General features: G+C 51.8%; 2 protein-coding genes across 8 annotated transcripts in view; one reads left to right on the top strand and one right to left on the bottom strand.

Annotated features, from left to right (window-relative positions):
* Kcnc1 (potassium voltage-gated channel subfamily C member 1) overlaps positions 1-2,233 on the top strand; it is a 40,892-nt gene extending 38,659 nt beyond the window's left edge. Inside the window, exon 4 of one of the 3 annotated variants that reach the window (XM_055613522.1) lies at positions 881-2,233. In XM_055613522.1, coding sequence (XP_055469497.1) covers positions 881-945 — 65 coding nt within the window. In that variant the 3' untranslated portion in view covers positions 946-2,233. Of the gene's footprint in view, positions 1-483 lie in introns of all 3 variants that reach the window. The other 2 variants (XM_055613521.1, XM_055613520.1) reach the window with 2 other exon arrangements.
* A 1,648-nt stretch (positions 2,234-3,881) lies between these two features.
* Positions 3,882-19,241, bottom strand: part of Sergef (secretion regulating guanine nucleotide exchange factor) — a 200,233-nt gene continuing 184,873 nt past the window's right edge. For 4 of the 5 annotated variants that reach the window (XM_055613494.1, XM_055613495.1, XM_055613497.1 and 1 more), the window contains one exon: positions 3,882-7,061. In XM_055613494.1, the coding sequence (XP_055469469.1) occupies positions 6,739-7,061 (323 nt within the window). In that variant the 3' untranslated portion in view covers positions 3,882-6,738. The remainder of the gene's footprint in view (positions 7,062-19,241) is intronic. The other variant, XM_055613498.1, reaches the window with a different exon arrangement.

Here is a 19,241-nt window from a genome sequence, read left to right as displayed (position 1 = left end):
TAGAAGAGGAGAGGTAGCCTAGATGAGATGAGGATTGCTGCGCGACTGCTTAGTTGAGGCCGCTGGTCCTGGCTGGCCTCTGCTTGTCCGAGCTGCCGAGGCCCCGGACCTCAGTGCGGCGAGCTGCTCCCTGCATGCAGCTGCATGGCGGAGGGCTACCAGCCTTCGGAGGGCCCCATCCTTGGCATGGATGGGTCTGCTGCTCTCTTTGCAACTGGCTTCCTCCTAAGTATCGCCTCTAGAATGCCCAGGAGCAGGGCTACCCTGCAGAATAGGGGAACCTGTCTCCATGGCTGTGCCCTGCCCGTGATCCCATGGGCTGCCTGGCTCCTTTGTCTCGAATGCCGGGTCGGTCGGTGTGGGTCGGTGTGGCCTGCGAGAGCAGAGCGTCTCTACTGCGCTTCCCGAAGTTGAGGGGAGGTGGGCCAGAAGCACCCCATTTCCTAGTAGTTCTAGGGAGTTGAGTGCAACCCCCATCCACAGGTGATCCCCAGTCTCAGACACCCCTCCACCCCCCGGGCTTGGGTGCTGGACTCTGGGAGGCGCCGAGGGTGAAGGCCCCACCTGTGTCCATCCAGCCCGGCTCTCGCGACTCCTGAGAGGGACAAGAACTTGCTTTGCTCTGGCTGATTCAGAGCCCTTTAGGTCTGCAGGTGCCCAGCAGAAGTAGGGACCTCAGCCGTCCTCCCAAGGAGGGACGAGAAAGAGGCTGCTAGGCTGACCGCTGCATGGGAGACAAGCCATGGAGAACCTGCCTGCCTCTGCATGCGGCTGTTCGCTCTCCTCTTCTTCCTTAACGACTAAGTGCCAAGCGAGCGAGCGAGCGGGAGGGGAAGGCAAGAAGAGGAGCTCAAGTGTTAATTGTATTCTCTACATACAGATCTTTGCAAAGAAAGCCCTGTCATTGCTAAGTATATGCCGACAGAGGCTGTGAGAGTGACTTGACCCTGCGGCTTGGCCGAGGACACTGGTGGCTATTAAGCATCTGGGTGGACCTGCAGCCCCTCCTCACCCTCGGACAGAGTAAATTCACGCCATGCAGGTTTGCCGGACGAGTCCGAGTGGCCCAGGCATTGCACTAAGACGGACGTAGCTTTTTCTACGGCCAATGGGAACAGGCCGCAGAGGATTGCCCTTCTTTCTTTTCATTTTTTTTTTAGAAGTTACCTTTTATTTGGGGGGGTGAAGGGGAGCCTTAGCATGACTTGCATGAAGTTAAACAGAAAACCCAGCTAACCCAAACCCACCAGCCCCCCGCTGTGACTGTCTGATTACCCTAACCACCACCAAGAATGGAGAGAAAAGCAAGAATCCTTTATTTTCTTCCAGCACTCTTAATTTTGACACATGGTGTCAGAGCCAAACTGTAATGGCACTCAGTATATTTCCAGGAGGGGGGGGGGGAGGGAAGAAGGCCGGGGCCGGGCAATGAGTCGCTTTTTGTACACAAGACCCAGAGGAAAGGTTTCAAAAGGCAGGCAGTCAGTCATCGGTCATATTGACCTCACCTTCGTAGCTCATCTCTTACTCGGAAAACTGAGAACTTTGCTCCAAGTAGGATCGCGGAAACTCACACTGCCACCCTCTTCCATCTCTGTATGGCATGCTTGCGACCCAGCGGACGACTCCCCCAGATCCCAACAGCGGCTAGTTTAGGTTGATTCTCTCATCTCGGTGTGTGGAACCAGTGTGACCGAGTTTCATAACGAATTGCTCATAGTTACACCTATGGATTTTTCCAATGTCATTATAAAGCCAGGATGTAGCGTACCTCCAGTTCAGGACCACCAGAGGGGGCCTCCCCTCCACCCTCATTAAGGCACAACCTGGCATTGTATGCAATTTAGTACTTCAGAGTTTAAAAAAAAAAAACAAAACTGCATGCCCAATGTTATGCAAAGAGATCCGAGCATGAAATAAATTTTGTAACATGGTTTCTGTCTAGTCTAAAGCAGATTTGTTTTTCTGAAGCAATCGGAGGTTTGCAGAGACACGCTCCTGCATCTCGAATAAATATAGTATTTTCCCAACAGAAACAGAGGACAGTAGCTTGGCTTTGGTCTGATTCTAAAATTAGTGTGTGTGGGGGGAAGGATGATATTTTTGAAAAACACATGCTTGAGTTGAAAAAAAAAATTGCAACATCTCGAGCTTTCACTGCAACATTTCCTGGAAAGACAGCAACCTCCCCTCACTGGGCCCTGGCCCTGGAAATAAAGAGCTGACTTTTGATCTGAAGAAGTGAGTTGAGTTTTTATTGCCTCCAGGCTGTATCTCCATTCTGTTGTTGTATGGCTGAGCCAATCCTGGGCGTGGCTACTACTGTACTCATCTGAACTGAGGTGTCCCTGGGCTCTGAGGATGCTGTCCCCTGCAGGGTGGGGCTGCAGATCCTGGTGTGTCAAGGGAAGAAAGCAGCTGCTCAGAGGTGAATGAAGACCTGTCATAACGCCTAGCCCATGCTCTGTGGGGCTCGCCTGATACCGTCCTGTCACTTGTCTTGGTGGGTCCTTGCATGAGGCCATGTCAGAGCAGCTAGCTGCCCTGAGTAGCCATGACCACCTCCCTGCTGGGACTACTGTCGGGCCTGACGGTCTGGGTGCCCTGGGCAGGTTGCCCAGGTAGTCTAGAGACTACCTCATGAGTACTCTCTTAGTCTGGGCACCCTCGGAGAGAGCAGTCAGTTCTGAGAATCTTCATTCAAAGGTTTGGGAACGGAGTCAAATAGAGGATCGGATCTTTCCTCATCCATTAGTAATTCCAGAATTTTGACTGGAAAGAGACCCCAAAGACTATAGAATCAACCCCTGAGCATTTCACGTAGCACGCTGAAGCTCAGGCCACCAGCACAAAGGTGTCAGCTCCCTCTGGTTTCAGCCCCTTTGTCACCTCCCAGCACAGCCTGAGTCTGTGACCCCGTGGGTAGGTGGGACCTTGAATGTGGGTGCCGAAGTTTACCTGCTAGTTTCTTACCTCTGTGAGGACTTGCCTCAACATCCGGAGATGCCCGGTGGAGTGCAAGAATCCAGGGGTTGGGGCTGGTAGAACCTCTGCAACCATCCAGGAGAGCCTGTCCAGCCAGCTCAAAGCTAAGGGCAGGAACCACTGTCTTAGGATGCCCGAGTGACAGCCCAGGCTGCTGCCCAAGGTCAGTGTTGACGTGAGCCAGGGATCTACTAGATGAATTTGCTGAATCCCACAAAGCCACCTGGAATAGAGGCTTGTGGGAACACCACAGCTAGAGAGGATCGACTAGGTAGAGGGTACATCTTACAAACATCGCCGGGTGACAGCCCAGAACAGTCCAATTACAGCCATGCTGCCACAAAGCCCAGGGAGACGTGAATTCCAGGGCAGAAGCTGGGCGGTCTGACTCCTACATTGAGATTAGGCTGTTTGAGCTAAGGACTTTCCGGGGCTGGTCCTTGGTGGTGAGACTGTGCTGTGTGGATTCCGAATCCAGGACTCTTAGGATCCGGTCTCCTGTCCTCCCTCCTGGAGTGCCATAGGCGTGAAGGGGCCACTTCGTGCTGTGGTCCAGATCTCTCCCGATTCCCAGCTGGCCAAGCCCACTGGAGCTGAAGCACCCTGCTGCCCTGTGGATGGAGCTTACGCTCCCTCCATTTTCCAGAAGCCACACCCACCTCTGTGCCCCTCAGGAGACAGCTCTGAACTTAGCAGTTGGACTTAGCCCTTCTCTGTGAACTCCCACGGCTCACTGCCAATGACCACCAAGTCACCTCACCCAGAGCAGACAATGCCTGGGGCGTGGTGAGAAGGACTTATTCTGAGTCACAAGCCGGGATTCACTCCCTAAGCACCATGTCACCATCTTAGTTAGGTTTCTATTGCTGCAATGAAACACGATGACCAAAAACGAGTTGAGAAGGAAAGACTTTATTCAGCTCACACTTCCAGATCACTGTTCATCACTGGAGGAAGTCAGGACAGGAATGCCAGGAGGCTGGAGCCTGGAGGCAGGAGCTGAGGCAGGGGCCATGGAAGGCTGTTTACTGGCTTCCTCCTCACAGTTTCGCCTGCTTTCTTATAGAACCCAGGACCAGCATCCAGGGATGGCCCCATCTCCATGGGGCTGGGCCCTCCCCATCAATCATTAATTAAGAAAATGCCCAACAGGCTGGCTGGCAGCCAACCTTACGGAGGCATTTTCTCACCTGAGGTTCTTGTCTTAGATGACTGTAGCTTGTGTCAAGAAAGGAAACCAGACAGCCCACCATCCACGGTTACTCACAGGCCATCATGGCCGGGGTGAAAGATGTGTCAAGGGAAGATGGGTCCCTGTGGCCAGAAGGGGAGAACGGTGCGGGAATGTGGAGCCCTCAACACCCACTCCAGGGCGGCCAAAGCCCCACAAGCACACAGTGGAGGCATTTCCTCCTCCTCCTGAGGGACAGGGGCAGGGAATGCAGGCAAAATTATTCATTGAAAACATAATTTGTTTTTTGAAAAATGAGCTCTTTTCTCAGGTTGGTTCCTGTGACCCTAAGGAGCCTAACCAGGTGGTGAAGCGACACTTCACATGTGCACGAGACTTGTAGACAGGCTGTAAAAAGCCGTAAACAGAATAGAGTGGAGAGGATAAGAATGGGATCTCAGGGCCCACTCAGTCGACCCCTACTCCACAGTGATCCCCGGAACATTGAGAAAATCCTCCATTACAGGTTGCTTAGTTCTAGAGTTGACAAATTGCTGGCTCCTCCATGGGCTGCCAGGAAAGGGAGCTTGGACATCTTAGAAAGACAAATAGCCACCAAAGGCTGCAGGCCAAAACAAAATCTGGACTTATCAACTATCTCTGGTAAGTGCCTTCACCCATCAGAACCATGCAGAGCGAGGAGAAATGCCTCTGTCCACACTGTCATCAGGAAGGAAGGGCAGAATGAGGCAGCGGAGGTGAAGTGTTGGAAAGGAAACCATTCCTTCCTCTGCCTGCTTCTGGAAGGATCTGGCCTACCTGTAGAAATCTGAGATTCGCGATCAAAGGACTTGTGGCCTACAAGCTGATCCTGTCCACGATGCCTGCAAACAAGGCACTGGGCTCAGTGACAGAAGCTCAGGGAGCCGAGTTCTCCAGCGCTTACTGGAGGGGATAAGAGGAGCGTGCTCTGGGCAAGATGGTATTGGTTCCTTGTGACTGGAAACAGGTCACGTGGGAATGATTTTCTGGCCTGGTTGCTGCCAACCACTCGGCCTACAGGACAGTAACCCTGAGCTTGCTCCGGTATGGCTTACCCCTCGGTGAGCCATCTCTGCGGGCGTGGTCATGCTGGCAAGAGCAGATCAGAGGACAAATGCCGCCTCTGGCATCCTGGTTCGGGGGTTGATTGTGCAGAACAGGGCATACTTCTTGGGCATCCTTCCAGTCTAAAAGGAAGACTTGGTGTGCTGTGCTGGAGGCAGACTGCGGATGCGGGCGGCGTCCAGGCTGTGGAGGATGGAACTGACGTCCTCCGAGCCTGAGCTGAACCTATACACTCAGCCACTTCTCATCACACCCTTTGCTAGCTGAGGGCTCTGGCTGGGTCCCCCTGGACCAGGCATTCGGTGTGTGACCTTGAGATGGTCCAGTCCCCCCTTCCCAGTCTCCATTTTCTCCTGATGAGCAACAAGAATGGCTGAATGAGATCAGCAGTTTCTACACTTTCTTAAGGTCCCACTTATCGAATACAATCTCATGCAGAGCACAACACACCACGTAACAACCAAACAACACCGCCTGAAATAACCGGTAGCTGGGTAAGCTGCTTGCTGTCTACCTGGCCCCGTTACCAGTCTGCAAGGAGGTGCCTGAAGCTCTGAAGAATGCAGGGTGTTGGTTTTCGTTTTGTTTGTTTGTTTGTTGGTATTGTTCCTTTTTGAGACAGGGTCTCATTCTGTAAGCCTTGTCTGGCCTGGAACTCACTGTGTAGACCAGGCTGGCCTTGAACTCAGAGGTCCATCTAGCTCTGTACCCATGTGGCAGTATTAAAGGCGTGTGACACTATACCAGGCTCTGAGGAATGTAGTTTGGAGGCCTCTAGGCTCTATGGTGATGGAAGGTCCCCAACTTTAATGCCCCAGAATTCTGTAACCTCTGGAAGATGGTGGAGCCGTCTTCCCAGCTCAGAGAGTTCACAATTCACCTACTACAGTAGCCCCAAATTCTGCCTGGTTGGAGGACAACTTATACACGTTATGGGGGTTTTTCCAGCTTCAGACACCCCCGTCTGCACTTGGGTCTCCCCAGAAGACTTGGGTTCTCTCCACAGACTCCATTCTTCCCACCGACCCCCAAGCCTTTGCTTGGGCCTGAGCATAAAGACCTGAGTCTTTAGGCAGAGTACCTGGGTACCTCAGCAGGCAAGCTATGGACTCTGGATAGAAAATAAGCCCTCAGGTTAGAGGTCAGACATTCGAAGCTCTGAACATGAAGCCTCTGTCTTCACACAGCCACGGGGGCCTCGACCCCTCCTTGCTGATGTTTTAACGCTGCATGTTCTTTAGTGAGGATCCCCTCATGCGCATCTGCCCAGTAGAAAGGCTGTCCTCGCCATAGCTCGGACATCTCTGAGCACTGGGCAACGGCTCCCCGCTGTTCTGGCCAGCAGTTCTACCCAGCCCTCAGCGCTTGTCGAGAGCCCACTCCAGCTGACAGGGGCATTACTGACCCCATAACCTAACAGAAGGATTCTCCAGGAATCTTTTGTTGGGACAAGCCACTTTATTACAGGTTCTTTCTTAGGGTCCACTGTTTCTCATCCTGTCAGAATTGCTTTGGATTGAAGTTACGGATTGTCTCTCCTTCCAGTTTCTCTCTCTATCCACGGCGTCCTGAGACTCAGGGTTTTCTGTGGCATCTGGGAATGGGGAGGTGACCTGGGGATCCCGGCATGGCACAGGGTGCGCTGGCAGCTGACACACGGCGAAGGAGTGGCCGGCTCCGCAGCCCACGAGGAGGAGTCCCGACAGTGAGAGCACGGGAGTTGGGGTGCAGATGCTGGCCTCGGTGCCATCCCCACACATGCCATGTTCGTTCCAGCCCCACGAACAGCACCTGCCACCTGTGGAAGAGAGGGCACAGGCATCACTGTGGTGCCCCATCCACAGAGCAAGAAACCAAAGCTGTGGTGGACAGGGTGTGCTCCTGGCCCCTCTACCTGCCCCCACCTCCAGTCAGTGTCATCTGTCACCCTCTGGCTGTTCACGCTCCAGTTGTGGCTTTCCTCCTCAGTTCTTCACCCTCACAGGTGACTGGCCACCAAGCCCTGCTCGCTCCACCCCTAAGAACAGCTCTGGTGTCCCCCACGGCCCTCCACCTCTGCTGCTCCTCTGGCCCAGGCCACCAGCTTCTTAGTCGGCCTGCAGCCGCTCCCACGTACTGTAACAATTACACACCTATAACCCCAGCTCTTGAGATGCTACAAGGGTGCTGAGCCCCAGACCTGCTTAGGCTACACAGAGAAACTCTGCTTCAGCCACCTGCTTAAAAACACTGCTTGAAAACCCGAACTACCTTAGCATGTAGAAAAGCATGGAAAACAATGTATGAGACCCTAACTTAAGTTCAGAGCACTAGTTATCATTTTTCTGTAAGTACTTCAAGCCTCTCCTTAAAAAAAAAAAATCATGTTTAAGTCTGACCTCCATCGAGGTCTCCACCCTGGCAATAACCACTATTTTGAAGCCAATGTCCATTACTTTTGTGCTTGTATGTTTGTACGCACATGTACGTATGCCCTTCAACACTATGTGTCAGTTTTTCTCAAGGACTTGGGAAAGCACGTCACTGGTACATATCTTTCCTCTGCTTTAGAAGCTTACCATAGACTAGATCGTGACCAGCCTCTCATTGTGAAGTCATACTCCACTGAGGCGTGTTCTTGGGAGGGCTAGTCCTTAGTAAGCGCTGTTGCCCCTGGGCTACGCACATTAGCATTCGATATGACGCACAACAGCCCCCAATGCGGCTGCTGTTCCAAACAGCACTGCGGTGAACACCTTCCAGACGGGTCCCTCTGTAGCTCTGTGTCTCTCTGCTGGGGACACCCCCTTAGCTTGCTTTCCTGTTAGTGGGAGACAGCTCTGCTTTATGAGTCCGCACCAAGTCTTGGGTTCTCTGGATCACACGTTCACACTCTGAGCTTTTTCTTGTGGAGAACTTAGTGCATTTCCCTTGCTCTACACACTGCAAATGTCTTCTCCCAGAAGCCTGGGGTATGTCAGCTCACTTTGCTTACTGAGTCTTTTGCTGAACAATTTATTTATAGAGGCTGCCTAATTGCACATTATGAGAATTAAACCATTTACTTAGCCTGCTGGCCATTACCAGAGGCTCAGGTTGTTTCTAGTTTTCTACTTTCCTACAGCATTGCATATACACCTCTGAGCATGAATCTCTGTCGCTCCCTCTAATTACCCTCTCAAATTAGACTTGTAGGACGGGACTCCTGGCCAATGGGCACAGCCGCCTTGCAGGCCCCTGAGGCCTGCATGACTGTCAGGACGCTCTTCAGGGAAGCCATCTGGATGCGGCCCGTGAGCACCTCTGTCCCCTCACACAGCGTCAGTGTTCACTAGGATCATGGGCTTTAAAAACCTTTTTCAATTTAAATTCAAAATGGTGTCTCGCTGTTTAATGTGTACTTCGATTACCAATGAAATTGGCAAACTTAAACCCTGCGCTTCCTGGGTACTCTTCTCTCCTCTGTTGTACTGTTTCCCACAGGCCTCCCCACCTCAGCTAATAATCCCCCACAGCTCCAGTTAATATAAAAAAAAGCTCAAGGGCTCAAATCCAAAAGCTAGCTGACCTGCTGCTTTTTGTTTGTTTGTTTTCAGTTTGACTTAAAATTTGATCTCGATCTTTCAACAGACATGTATTTATGGCTGTATTTGGTGTGGGGGGCAGGTGCTCATGAACTTACTATAAAGCCAAGATAATCTTGAACCTCCACCCTCCTATCTCCACTTCCCAAGTACGGGAGTTCAGGTGTGCCGGCACACCTAGCAGGTTCACTGGTCTTTTACATTCAGTTTCCTCAGCAGCACATAAACACTGAAAGCTCATCTTTATTAGAAGACACTCCCGACTTCCCATGATCCGATGCTTAAAGAGTAGACCAAAAATTTATTTTACAGATCATTGTTTTGAGAGAGGGAGGCCAAATGGGCCTAAGGGGACAGCCCCCGGGGCTCTACTTCCTTGGGAGGAAGGCAATACTTGTCAGGGGCTCAGGGTTGGGGAAATACATGTCTTCAGGCTGACTGGCATGGCAAGGGAGCACATGGAGAAACCATGATTCTCCTTCGCTTCCCTTGGTTGGGCAGGACTTCACCAGGCTGAGCAGGAGCAGGAGAGAAGGTGGAAGAGCTCAGGACCTTAGGGCCCAGCTTGGCACCTTCATGGGCCAAGAGCCTGGCCGTGGTAAGGGGCACAGCTGACTGTCAGCAGGGGTCGGGGGGGGGAACAGGGATGGGAATGGGAGGAAGACAGAGCTGACCTCGCCACGGGACACAGCACAATGGGCAGCTGGCATGTTCTTCTCCTCCTGCCAAGGGGAAGTTGCGCTGAGGAAGCCACACTCAGGGCTGAGCAGATGAGGCCCAGAGCCAGGACATTCATGCCTGGGTGGAAAAGCCTGGCAAAGGCCCAGACATCTCTTCCCCGGTACTCTAAGGAGAGGTCACTCGAGTTGTATGTGTTATCTGCTTAGGTTGGAACAGCCCAGATAGGGAGCCACATTTCATGGATGGTGCTCATCTTCCAGGATAAGGCTGAGCATCTAGGATGTGAGAGGGCTCCCAACTCCACGGTGAACTCCACACACTGTCCACCAGGCTCCACTGAACTTATTCCTACAGACGTACTTTAGATGTGAGGGTCCCACGCTGTGCTGCCCCACACTCTGTCCTGTGTGTGTGCGCACGTGTGTGCTCCCTCCCACCCTTACATTTTGAGGCAGAGGCTCTTGCTGAACCTGGAGCTTACTGGCTAGCAAGTGCAGGGATCTTCTTGTCACCTCCCTGTGCTAGGTCACAGGTGTGTGCTACCATGCCTGTTATTTTCTGTGCATGCTAAGGTCCTCCAGCTTGTACAGCAAAGCACGGACTTTGTCCACGAGCCATCTCCCAGCCCCAACATTCTCTTCTGATAATCCCTTGACGATCATTTGAGAATGGCTTGTGAGCTGGTGAGATGGCTCCACAGTTAAGAGCATTTGTTGCTCTTGCAGAGGACCTGTGTTCAGTTCCCAGCATCCACATGGTGATTCACAATCATCTGTACCTCCAGTTCCAGGGACTCGCGTCTAACACCGTCTTCTGATCTTTGTGGGCACCAGGCACGTACATGGCACACATACATGCATGCATGCAAGCACATGCAAATGAAGTAAATACATCCAAACTTTTATTTTCAAACAAAAGAATGGATATGCCATCATACAAAAGCAGGTCCAGGTGGCAGCCACTAGTAGTTTGCCAACTGCTGCCCCCACCTCATCTAGAGGATGCAATTTACTATGGATTGTGCTAGGCTCTCCTGGCATCCCTAGCATGCGGTAGAGTTATGATGGCTCCCAGGTCAGAAGTTCTGAGTTCTCTCTATGCAGCATGTCTCACTTCTGCTGAGTCTGATCAAGCTCAAGACATAGATGCAGCTACACTACAGGCTGATGGCTCTGAGAAGCAGCCCTGACCTGTCACTGTTGCCCACAGTGTGGAGTCTTCCACCAGGGTTCACACTTTTACAGCAGCGCTGTCTGTGAGCTGAGGAAGCCTGGAAGAAGAGCAGTTTGGGGGAGAAGAGGAGGAGCTGTTTGGAACAGTCTAAGATGGAGGTGCCAAGGGCAGGGCGTGCTGGTGCACATCTTTAATCCCAGTGCTTGGGAGGCAGAAGCAGGTGGGTCTCTGTGTGTTCGAGGCCCGTCTATTGTAAATAGTGAGTCCAAAGACAGCCAGGACTACAAAAAGGCTATAGAGGAATAAATAAAGAAATGGATGGATGGATGGATCGATGGATGGATGGATGGACAAATGAGTGAACGGCAGAGGTCCCTGCCGGACAGACATGAAGGAACACATTCTCCAGAGAGAGCTCTTTGGCAGGCCTGCCGTCCAAGAGAGAAACAGCAGGAAGCATGAGGAGCCAGCAGCGAGGAGGAGGAGGAACGGCAGTGAGGAGCCTGTGCTAAGTTGCCAGCACAGTTCATACTGGCCCTGAGCCTCTTTAAGTCAGTTTCTGGTTTTACCTTTTCGTGAACAAAGTGAATGTCTTGGATTTACAATACTACAGGGAAAAATACATACACTTTTCTTTGTGACTATCCTTTCTGTCACACAAACTGTGTAATTAAAAGGACATTTGTCATCGTGTGTGGCTATAAGCCCCGGCCCGAGGAAGCTCTGCGCTTCCTCCCGTGAGTAGCTGGGCTGCTGACATGAGCAAGCCTGACTGCCCTCTCCTGGACCGGTGTCATAGGAGAAGCCGCATGCCTGGAAGGTGTGATAGTCAGAAGGGAAGTGCTGAGACCCTGCGGCCAGGGCTCCTGGGGGATACGGACTACTTCCTGGGAGCTTGAGGTGGTTTTCTTCTGACCGTGCAACAGCCCACCAGAACCTTTTTGTTTCTGCTAGAATGCAAAGCTCCAAGGAAGCAAAACCTGGATTTTATTCAACAGCTTTAGCACAAAACTAAAAAAACTTATATATCAGAAAAGATGCTCAGTAAATATTTGTTTCTGGTATAAACAGTTCCTAAATGTCAATTGCCCCTAGAGTGGCTCAAAGTTCATTCACTTTGATGGAAGACAGGGCAGGCCAACGAAAGCAATCCTCACCCAAGACGCTGTTGTGTGTGCTCGTGCATGGCATGCGTGTGTGCATGCATATGGGAGGATGGAGATATCAGAGCAAGGATAGACCAGCTCTGTGTGTAGCTCTAGGTCTCCTGTTGTAGCAGGCCTGTCCAGGACCACGTCACTGTAGCTCTCAGAATGACTTGCCTGTATAGACTGACCCAACCCTGCCCCCTGGGACAAGGAGGACCACCGGGTACCTAGTTGGACCCCACCCAGGGTGGGCGCAGAGACTGTGGGGCCAGTTGTCAGTGCTCAGTAGCAATGGGGCTAATATTGCTGTCAGCTGGCGTACACACTTAGGTCTTGGCTTTGTCGCCTATAAACAAGGACAGTCGTCTCTCACTTGTCTTTGTTGCTTTTAAACAGATACACAGAGTAGCCAGAAGAGTCCACCCCAGGATGGCTGCTCAGCTGGCACCCGCTGCGGGGACACCCTGCTTCGTGCCCACCTTGCCTTGTTTGGGCTGCTCTTTCTGCTAGAGAACTCCAGGGGAAATTTCCCAGTGTACAGTCACAGGACAAAGCCATGTCCCCCGCCCCCCCACGGAGTAGATAACATTTCACACTGCTCTAGCCAGGGTTCAGGTTAGTGCTTGTCTGAGGCTGCCGACAGGCACAAGCACTAAGCATCTCTATGGAAACCGTTTTGTTATTCTCTGCTGTGTCATTTGTTTGCTGGCCCAGTTGCTGATGTGGTGCAGGGGGAAGGGATGAAGACTAGACTCTAAGGGGCCTGTCTCCTCCAGGACAGCACCACCTGGCTGACTGCTGCAGCTCCCGCTCCAAGAAGCCAAGCCACCATCTCCTGGCAGTGTCCTGATAACCTGCTCACTTCTTCACATGAGGCTAGATGCCCACCCCAGGAGAGGAGAACCATCCTCTCCAAGGGGAGGTCTGGGCATCCCAGAATCTGAGAGCTGCTGTGGTAGAAGAAACACCAGCTAAACTGTTTTCAGCATCTCAGGGCACAAAATGGGAACCACAACGCTGCCCTGCATAGTGTGTGTGTGGGGGGGTGAGCCCCATGCAGTCAGCCTTCACTGCCCCAGCTCCACGGACCCTGACTGCAGGACTGGGTGCTTCCCAGAACCTTCTCTGAAGGGGACCCAGCATCCAGGCAATTGTTCACACACAGATTTCACTGCAAGCCCCTGCTCTCTGATGGCAACCCTATGGAGGGAGGAACTCCATTATTCCAGGGATGTGATCCTGTAAAGTTATTTAATCTCTCCTGGGCTCCAGTTTCTCATTTTCAAAATGAGAATAGTTTTACCACATTAAGCCCTTTCCCTGAAGATGACCCAAAAGTCAAGTGAAACCACCTGTGAAGTCCACCCGGAGGGGAGTTTCCAAAGCGAGTGGGCATCACTCTTCCGAGGGTTAGTCCTGGCGACGCATCTGCCTGAAGTTTGTAGCACTGAGTTCATTCCTACGTGTCTCTCCGGATGGTCCTACATTCAGAGTCAGAGCCAGAGGATGTGAGGAACCACCAGTCCAACCCTTCATCTGCAAAACACACCCTCTTTGCCAGGCTATTTCTGAGGACTAAGGATGTTACTTAACTTACTGACTTTTAAATACCATCATTTTCTGTCATCTAAATTTTCTTCAATGTTGCTTTTATAATAATTCATCTTTTAAAAAGTCTGTTTACTGTCTGAGGCATATGCCTCTGAAAAACTCCTTTCTCTCAAAAAAGTAGTCAAGAGTGTGTGTGTGTGTGTGTGTGTGTGTGTGTGTGTGTGTGTGTGTGGTTGTGTGCACAAGCATAGTGTGCTTGTGGAGAGCACAGAACAACTTCAGGAGCAGATTCAGGAAATGTGGATTTCCTCCACATTTCTGTGGGTTCTGGGATGAACTCAGGTCCTTAGGCTTAAGGGCACCTTTACCCACAGAACCATCTCCCCAGACTCTTCCTCGTCCCTTAGCTCAGGATTTAAAATCAATTCCAATGAAATCCCAGAGTCAGGGTGATGCAGACATCTACCCCTGTCACGGCAGTGTGGTGCTGTGAGGCCTGAAGGCTGGTGTCAGCGCAAAGGCTACTTTACGCTTGCTTGGCATGTGGGCCTGGTAAGTCAGTGTCTCTCCAAGAGCACCCTGTGTCAGACCAAAAGAATCAGCCTCGAACGGTCCCCAAGCACCTTGCTGGCTCTGATGGTCCTCCTGAAAATGATGTGCTTCTACCACAACCATCCTTAGCCCAGTGGCACCTGAGCCATGCTGGCTTAGAGGTGGCTCCTGGAGACACGCACCTTACCTCTCACTCAGCTGCCAGGCCCTCTGAGGCACTGTCAGCCTCCGAACAGATGGGAGCATGTGAGCACCACCAGGAAAAAGACTGCCGGCTAGTGTGATCAGGATACACACTTAGCTCCAAGCCTAAGCTCCTGTGCTTCATCTCAAGGGATCATTTGCAAAAGAGCTACATCTACACGCCAAAGGGAAGACCAACAAGAGTGTCAGAAGATGGGAGCAGGGCCCTCTCCAGACTGAACTGTGTTGTTTCAGCCGGAAGTGCCCTGAGATAAACATGCAGAGTCTTTATCCACTGGATGGGCCATTCTTACTGCTGACAGTTCCAGTCTAGTCATTTCAGGAGAGTGAATGGAAATCTTTTGTAGGTCATACAGTTAGGTTTTAGGGACTATGAATACCTGCTGTTCCCAAAAGGAGGGAAGAAGCTCTGTTTCTTCAGGGGGATCCATGGTTAAAGCCCTAGACCATGTAGCATCAACTACAAAACCCAGATGGGCACACACTTTACTGTGCAGGCTGAGCTACTGGACAGACTTAGCCTGGCGAGGCTCCAGCCTTGCAAAGACCATGCAGTTCAATGCTGAGAACACCAGGGAGAGTGTACCGCCTCCAGTATGGATGGCTCCTTCCCATTCAGCCACACAGTGACACCCACCTGGGGTCAACATAAAGTACTATTCCAGTGCCCTGTATGTGCACAGAAGGAAAAGAAGGGTGTGAAGATAAACGGCTCTCCATTTTTAAGGAAAATAACTGACACTTAATAAGCCACTAAGATCTAGGCTTTTGTTCTGATCCACTTCTATTTTGCCACTTCACTACCCTAAGAACCTAGGGTAAGGATGTCCAGGACCTCCATTCCACTCCTGAAGAATGTGGGGTTTATTTGAGGCTTAGGCTCACCTCCAAACCAGTGGCAAACAGGAAATAATCAAGGCTCATACTGCCTAGATCCTAAGCTCTTAACCTGTGCCTCATGGCTTCTGTATCCTTGCCTGATTTTGAACAAGCATTTTTCTCTCTGTATCCTCACAGAGGAAGAAGAGAGTCAACGAATGTAGTGAGCACAGACGTGATGACACACAGCAGTGAGCGGAGACGGGAGAGGAGGCGCCCCCACTCCGGGGAAGGCACGATGTGTAGCCAGCAGCCCAAGGGAGGGGAATGGGCATAAGAACATAACCTCGATGCAATTGAAGATAAGGCCAGAATGTGCCAGGCAGAGCTGAAGTGGCAGGTCTTCAGCTGCCTTCTCCACCAGTGTCTGCTGCCTAGCCAAACTGCCAGCTTCGTGCACGCACTCCATGGCCTTCCCAGCCACCAGCCTTCATTTGGCTGTGTCCTCTTATCTACCTCCCTTCCCCTTTTCCTCCAGGAGGTCTCTAAGCTGGTAGTTTTGCCTCCCCACCCCACCCCAGACTGGAGTAGACAGGCTGATGTGAAGAAACACTTCCATGTCATTATCGAGTGGCCCCTGATCACTGCCACACCACCTTCCTTTGAGGCCGTGGTCCCCAGTGCATGGTGCCCTGTCTTCACAGCTTGCTCTCTCTGGGATGGAGAAGGAGCAGCAGCCCTTTTCCACGTGAACCACTTGCAGCAGCAGATGCCGTAAGGTTGCCTGGAGAGTCTGGAAATGCCATGTTGCTATGGTAACAGCAGACCAAGGTTGGGGATGCTTTATCCCTGATGGGCTGTCCTGGCAGCACCATGCCATGCTGCTGGTGAAATCTTCCTCCATGAATAAGAACAGAACAAATCTACTCACGGGCAGGGACAGCCGCTCAGAGGCTCAGTTCCTGCACACACACACTGGGGGCTACTCACGCAGTTCCCTGGCTGATCAAGAGGCTCAGGCCCTGGCTGGCTGTGCTTTGGCTCATGTGGTCTAATACAGTTTTTAACCAGCTCAGCCAACAAAGCAGTCCCTCCCCCACTCCAGCCTCCAAATTACCACTTCTCTTATTTGACGCCGCCAACCAGGGATCTGCCGGTGTGGACCCCGGCAATTAGCACAGCACCCGCATTTGTTGGGAAATTAAGAGCCACTGATTAGCCTAATTCTACGCCATTTGCAGGCAGTGAGTGTCAGGCTGAGATCAGCTTTTCCAAATGGTAGCCCGGAGGGTGGCGTGTTCATGGCAAGTGTTTGAAATGGAAGCAAGGGCCTGGGGAGCTAGGCTTCGAAGCTGAAGAGGCAGACCCCTCAAACTCCTGTCACCACTGTCTCCCCAAGTCTTGCTCACTGAAGAATAGAAGATCAGAAGGTATTTCTAGATTGAGGTCATACTTACTTCCAAATCACCCTGACCCAGAAAGGGAGCCCGTTTCCCTTTGAGACCCTCCAGGCTGGCTTCTGCTTTGGAGCAGCTGTAGGACCAGTGTGCCCTGAACTAGGGGATTCTGAGCCTAGAGGCCAAAGAGAAGCTCAGACTATGATTAGGACCTGACTCGTTTACCCTCCCTTGACCTTCTACCACCTAAGGGCCTCTTGAAAACGGGATGCTCAGTGCTGCTTACCTTAAGACTCCCGATACCTCGTCGCCCTGACCCATGCGTTTCTGCCTTTAGCCAGTGTGTCTGAGATGGAGCCCGTTTGTTTGTGCACACACGCTGGGGTCATGGCCATGTGCAGCTGGCTGAGTTTTCCCCCCGCAGACATTGGGGAAACTTTCCTTCATAGACTAGACTCTGAGGTGTGGACAGACAGCCCTTTATAACTTCCCTGACTCAAACCCTAGCTTCAGAGACAAGCCAGGCCTTTCAAGTAATGAATGAAACTTTAATTGTACCTTGTTTTGAGCCATCCATGATTTCTGCCCTCAAGGAATGAGCAGTCAGTCTAGGAGACCATCAGATCTCTCCTAATAGATAAAGAAAAACTGGTGTGGTGGGAGCTAGGACATTCCAAGCATGGAGAACACTGTGAATACAAACTTGGCTGGGCTCTGGAGCTTGCAAACTAACAACAGTAGTTCCACTTGGTGGGAGAAATGAAACTGTAAAACACAGTCGAAATCTGACTGATACATAGGGGGCTTTGCAAATGACTCGGTAGATCTAATCTTCAAAAGGCCTGACTATAGATTTTGGACAATATCTGACAGCTAGTTGGAAGCTGCTAAGACACTGGGTAAGAGAAGAGCAGAATCAGAGCTGTGCTTCAGAGGCAAAATCAGCACCAGCATCTCATTGCTGTTGCCATGGTAACATCTATAAAGCACCTATGCAGTCTTATATCTTGAACACTTGGGTTGGATGTGGTTGAAAGTTAACCTGGACATCAGTTTGGAGGCCAAGGTGAAGAATGAATGAAGCCTGAGGCCAGTGGGATGTAGAAAAGGGATGGTGAGAGAGAGAGAGAGCACCCCTTACACAGGCGGGACCAAGAGAATATTGAGGATGCTGTGGCAGGAGGTTTGGCAGCTACAGTGGTTTGAATGAGAACGGCTCCCATGGGCTCATATGTTTGAATATTTGGTCCCCAGGTGGTAGGACTGTTTATGCAGGATTAAGCGATGTGACCTTGTTGGAGGATGTGTGTCATGGACGCTGGGCTCTGAGGTTTCAAGGACTCATGGCATTTGCAGTGCTCTCCCTCTCTCCCTCCCTCCCTCTCACTTCCTCTCTCTCTCCTTCCTTCCCTCTGTCTTTCCCTCCCTCTCTTTCTTCCTCCCTCCCTCTCCCTCACCTCTCTTCCTCCCTTCCTCTCTCTCCCTGCCGCTCTTCCTCTCTCTCTCCTTCCCTCCCTCCCTTCCTCTCTCCTTCCCTCCCTCTCTCCCTCTCTTTCTCCCTCTTTCTCCCCTCTTCCTCCCTCTCTCTCTTTCCCTCCCTCTCTTCCTCCCTTCCTCCCTCTCTCTTTCCCTCCTTCCCTCTTTCCCTCCGTTTCTTCCTCTTTCCACCTCCTTCCTCTTTCCCTCTCTCTCTCTCCCTCCTTCCCTCTCTCCCCCCATCTCCGTCTCTGGCCCCTTGCTTGTAGATCAAGATGTGAGCACTCATCCACTCTGCTGCCATGCCTTTGCTCTGCCATCATGAGCTCTAACACTCTGAAACTGCGAGTCAAATTAAATGTTTTCTTTTACAAGTTGCCTTGGTCATGGTGTTTTATCACAGCCATAGAAAAGTAACTAAGAGAGGCCTTAGACGGGAGCCTGCAAAGATGGAGGCCACAGCTAGGTGCAGGACATCTGATTCCTGGACTCATAGATGGGGCTGATAAATCTAGACTCTGACTCCCAACAGAGTAAAAACATTCCTCTTGTTATCCCAAGCTTGGCGAAACACCTGTTGAAAGACAGCCCACGAGCCAAGGCAGAACTATCAGGAGACTGTACTCCCCTCCAGGCTGCCAGGGTCCCACCAACCTAGAACCTCCTGCTTGGAGAAGCACCCCTGGCAGTGCCTTGCTAGTAAAGGGCTCTCTGTCAGGAGAGATACTGGAATATGGCTCCTGGGTAAGGAAAAAGCCCCAGTTCTCAGCTTTCTTGCTCCTCCATCCTGCCGGCTCTCTCAGCCCAAGGCCTGCCTGTTCCGAGACCGTTCACTCCCGTACCTCCCCCTCCCCTCCATCCTTGTGTGAGAACTTCTCGTCTCACTCCACCCTAGTCTACACAGCACCATGTCCTGCCCTACAGTCCTAACATGCTCAACCCCTTCTCCCAGGCCAGTCTAAAGCCTCAGAGAGACACCAAGCTCCACTCAGCCCTGTGTCCTCCAGAGAGACTGCAACAGTTACTATGGATAAGCCTCAGTGCAGTCAAGGGATTCAGTGTTCACACTCTGGCACAACCCTTTAAGCTGGAAGAGATAACACCTGGGCCAAGACAGAGGCGGTCCACGGCCTTTCCCTGACAAGCTCCCGGGAACTCTGTAGTGTTGCTTTATTTCACCTGTCCATGTCACAGACTGCGTCACCATGTGAGGACAATGGCTATTGTTGCTCTGCCGAGTGCCTTGCACATAGCTGTGGACTGCAGGTGGCTGACAGAATAGAATCCTCAGCAGTCAAAGGCTCAGGAAGACAACAGTTCTAGGAAAATGCAGGACACGGGTGAGGGGGCAGGTGAGGGGCAGGGCCCTCCTTCCAGCGGTTCCTCACTGCTCTGGGGCACAAGCCAAGCCTAG

This window comes from Psammomys obesus, unplaced genomic scaffold (assembly GCF_907164565.1).
Source record: "Psammomys obesus unplaced genomic scaffold, mPsaObe1.curated_primary_1811, whole genome shotgun sequence".
NCBI classification, from domain to species: domain Eukaryota; kingdom Metazoa; phylum Chordata; class Mammalia; order Rodentia; family Muridae; genus Psammomys; species Psammomys obesus.
Note: the sequence above shows the minus strand (reverse complement) of the source record. Positions and strands in the feature narration are given on the sequence as shown.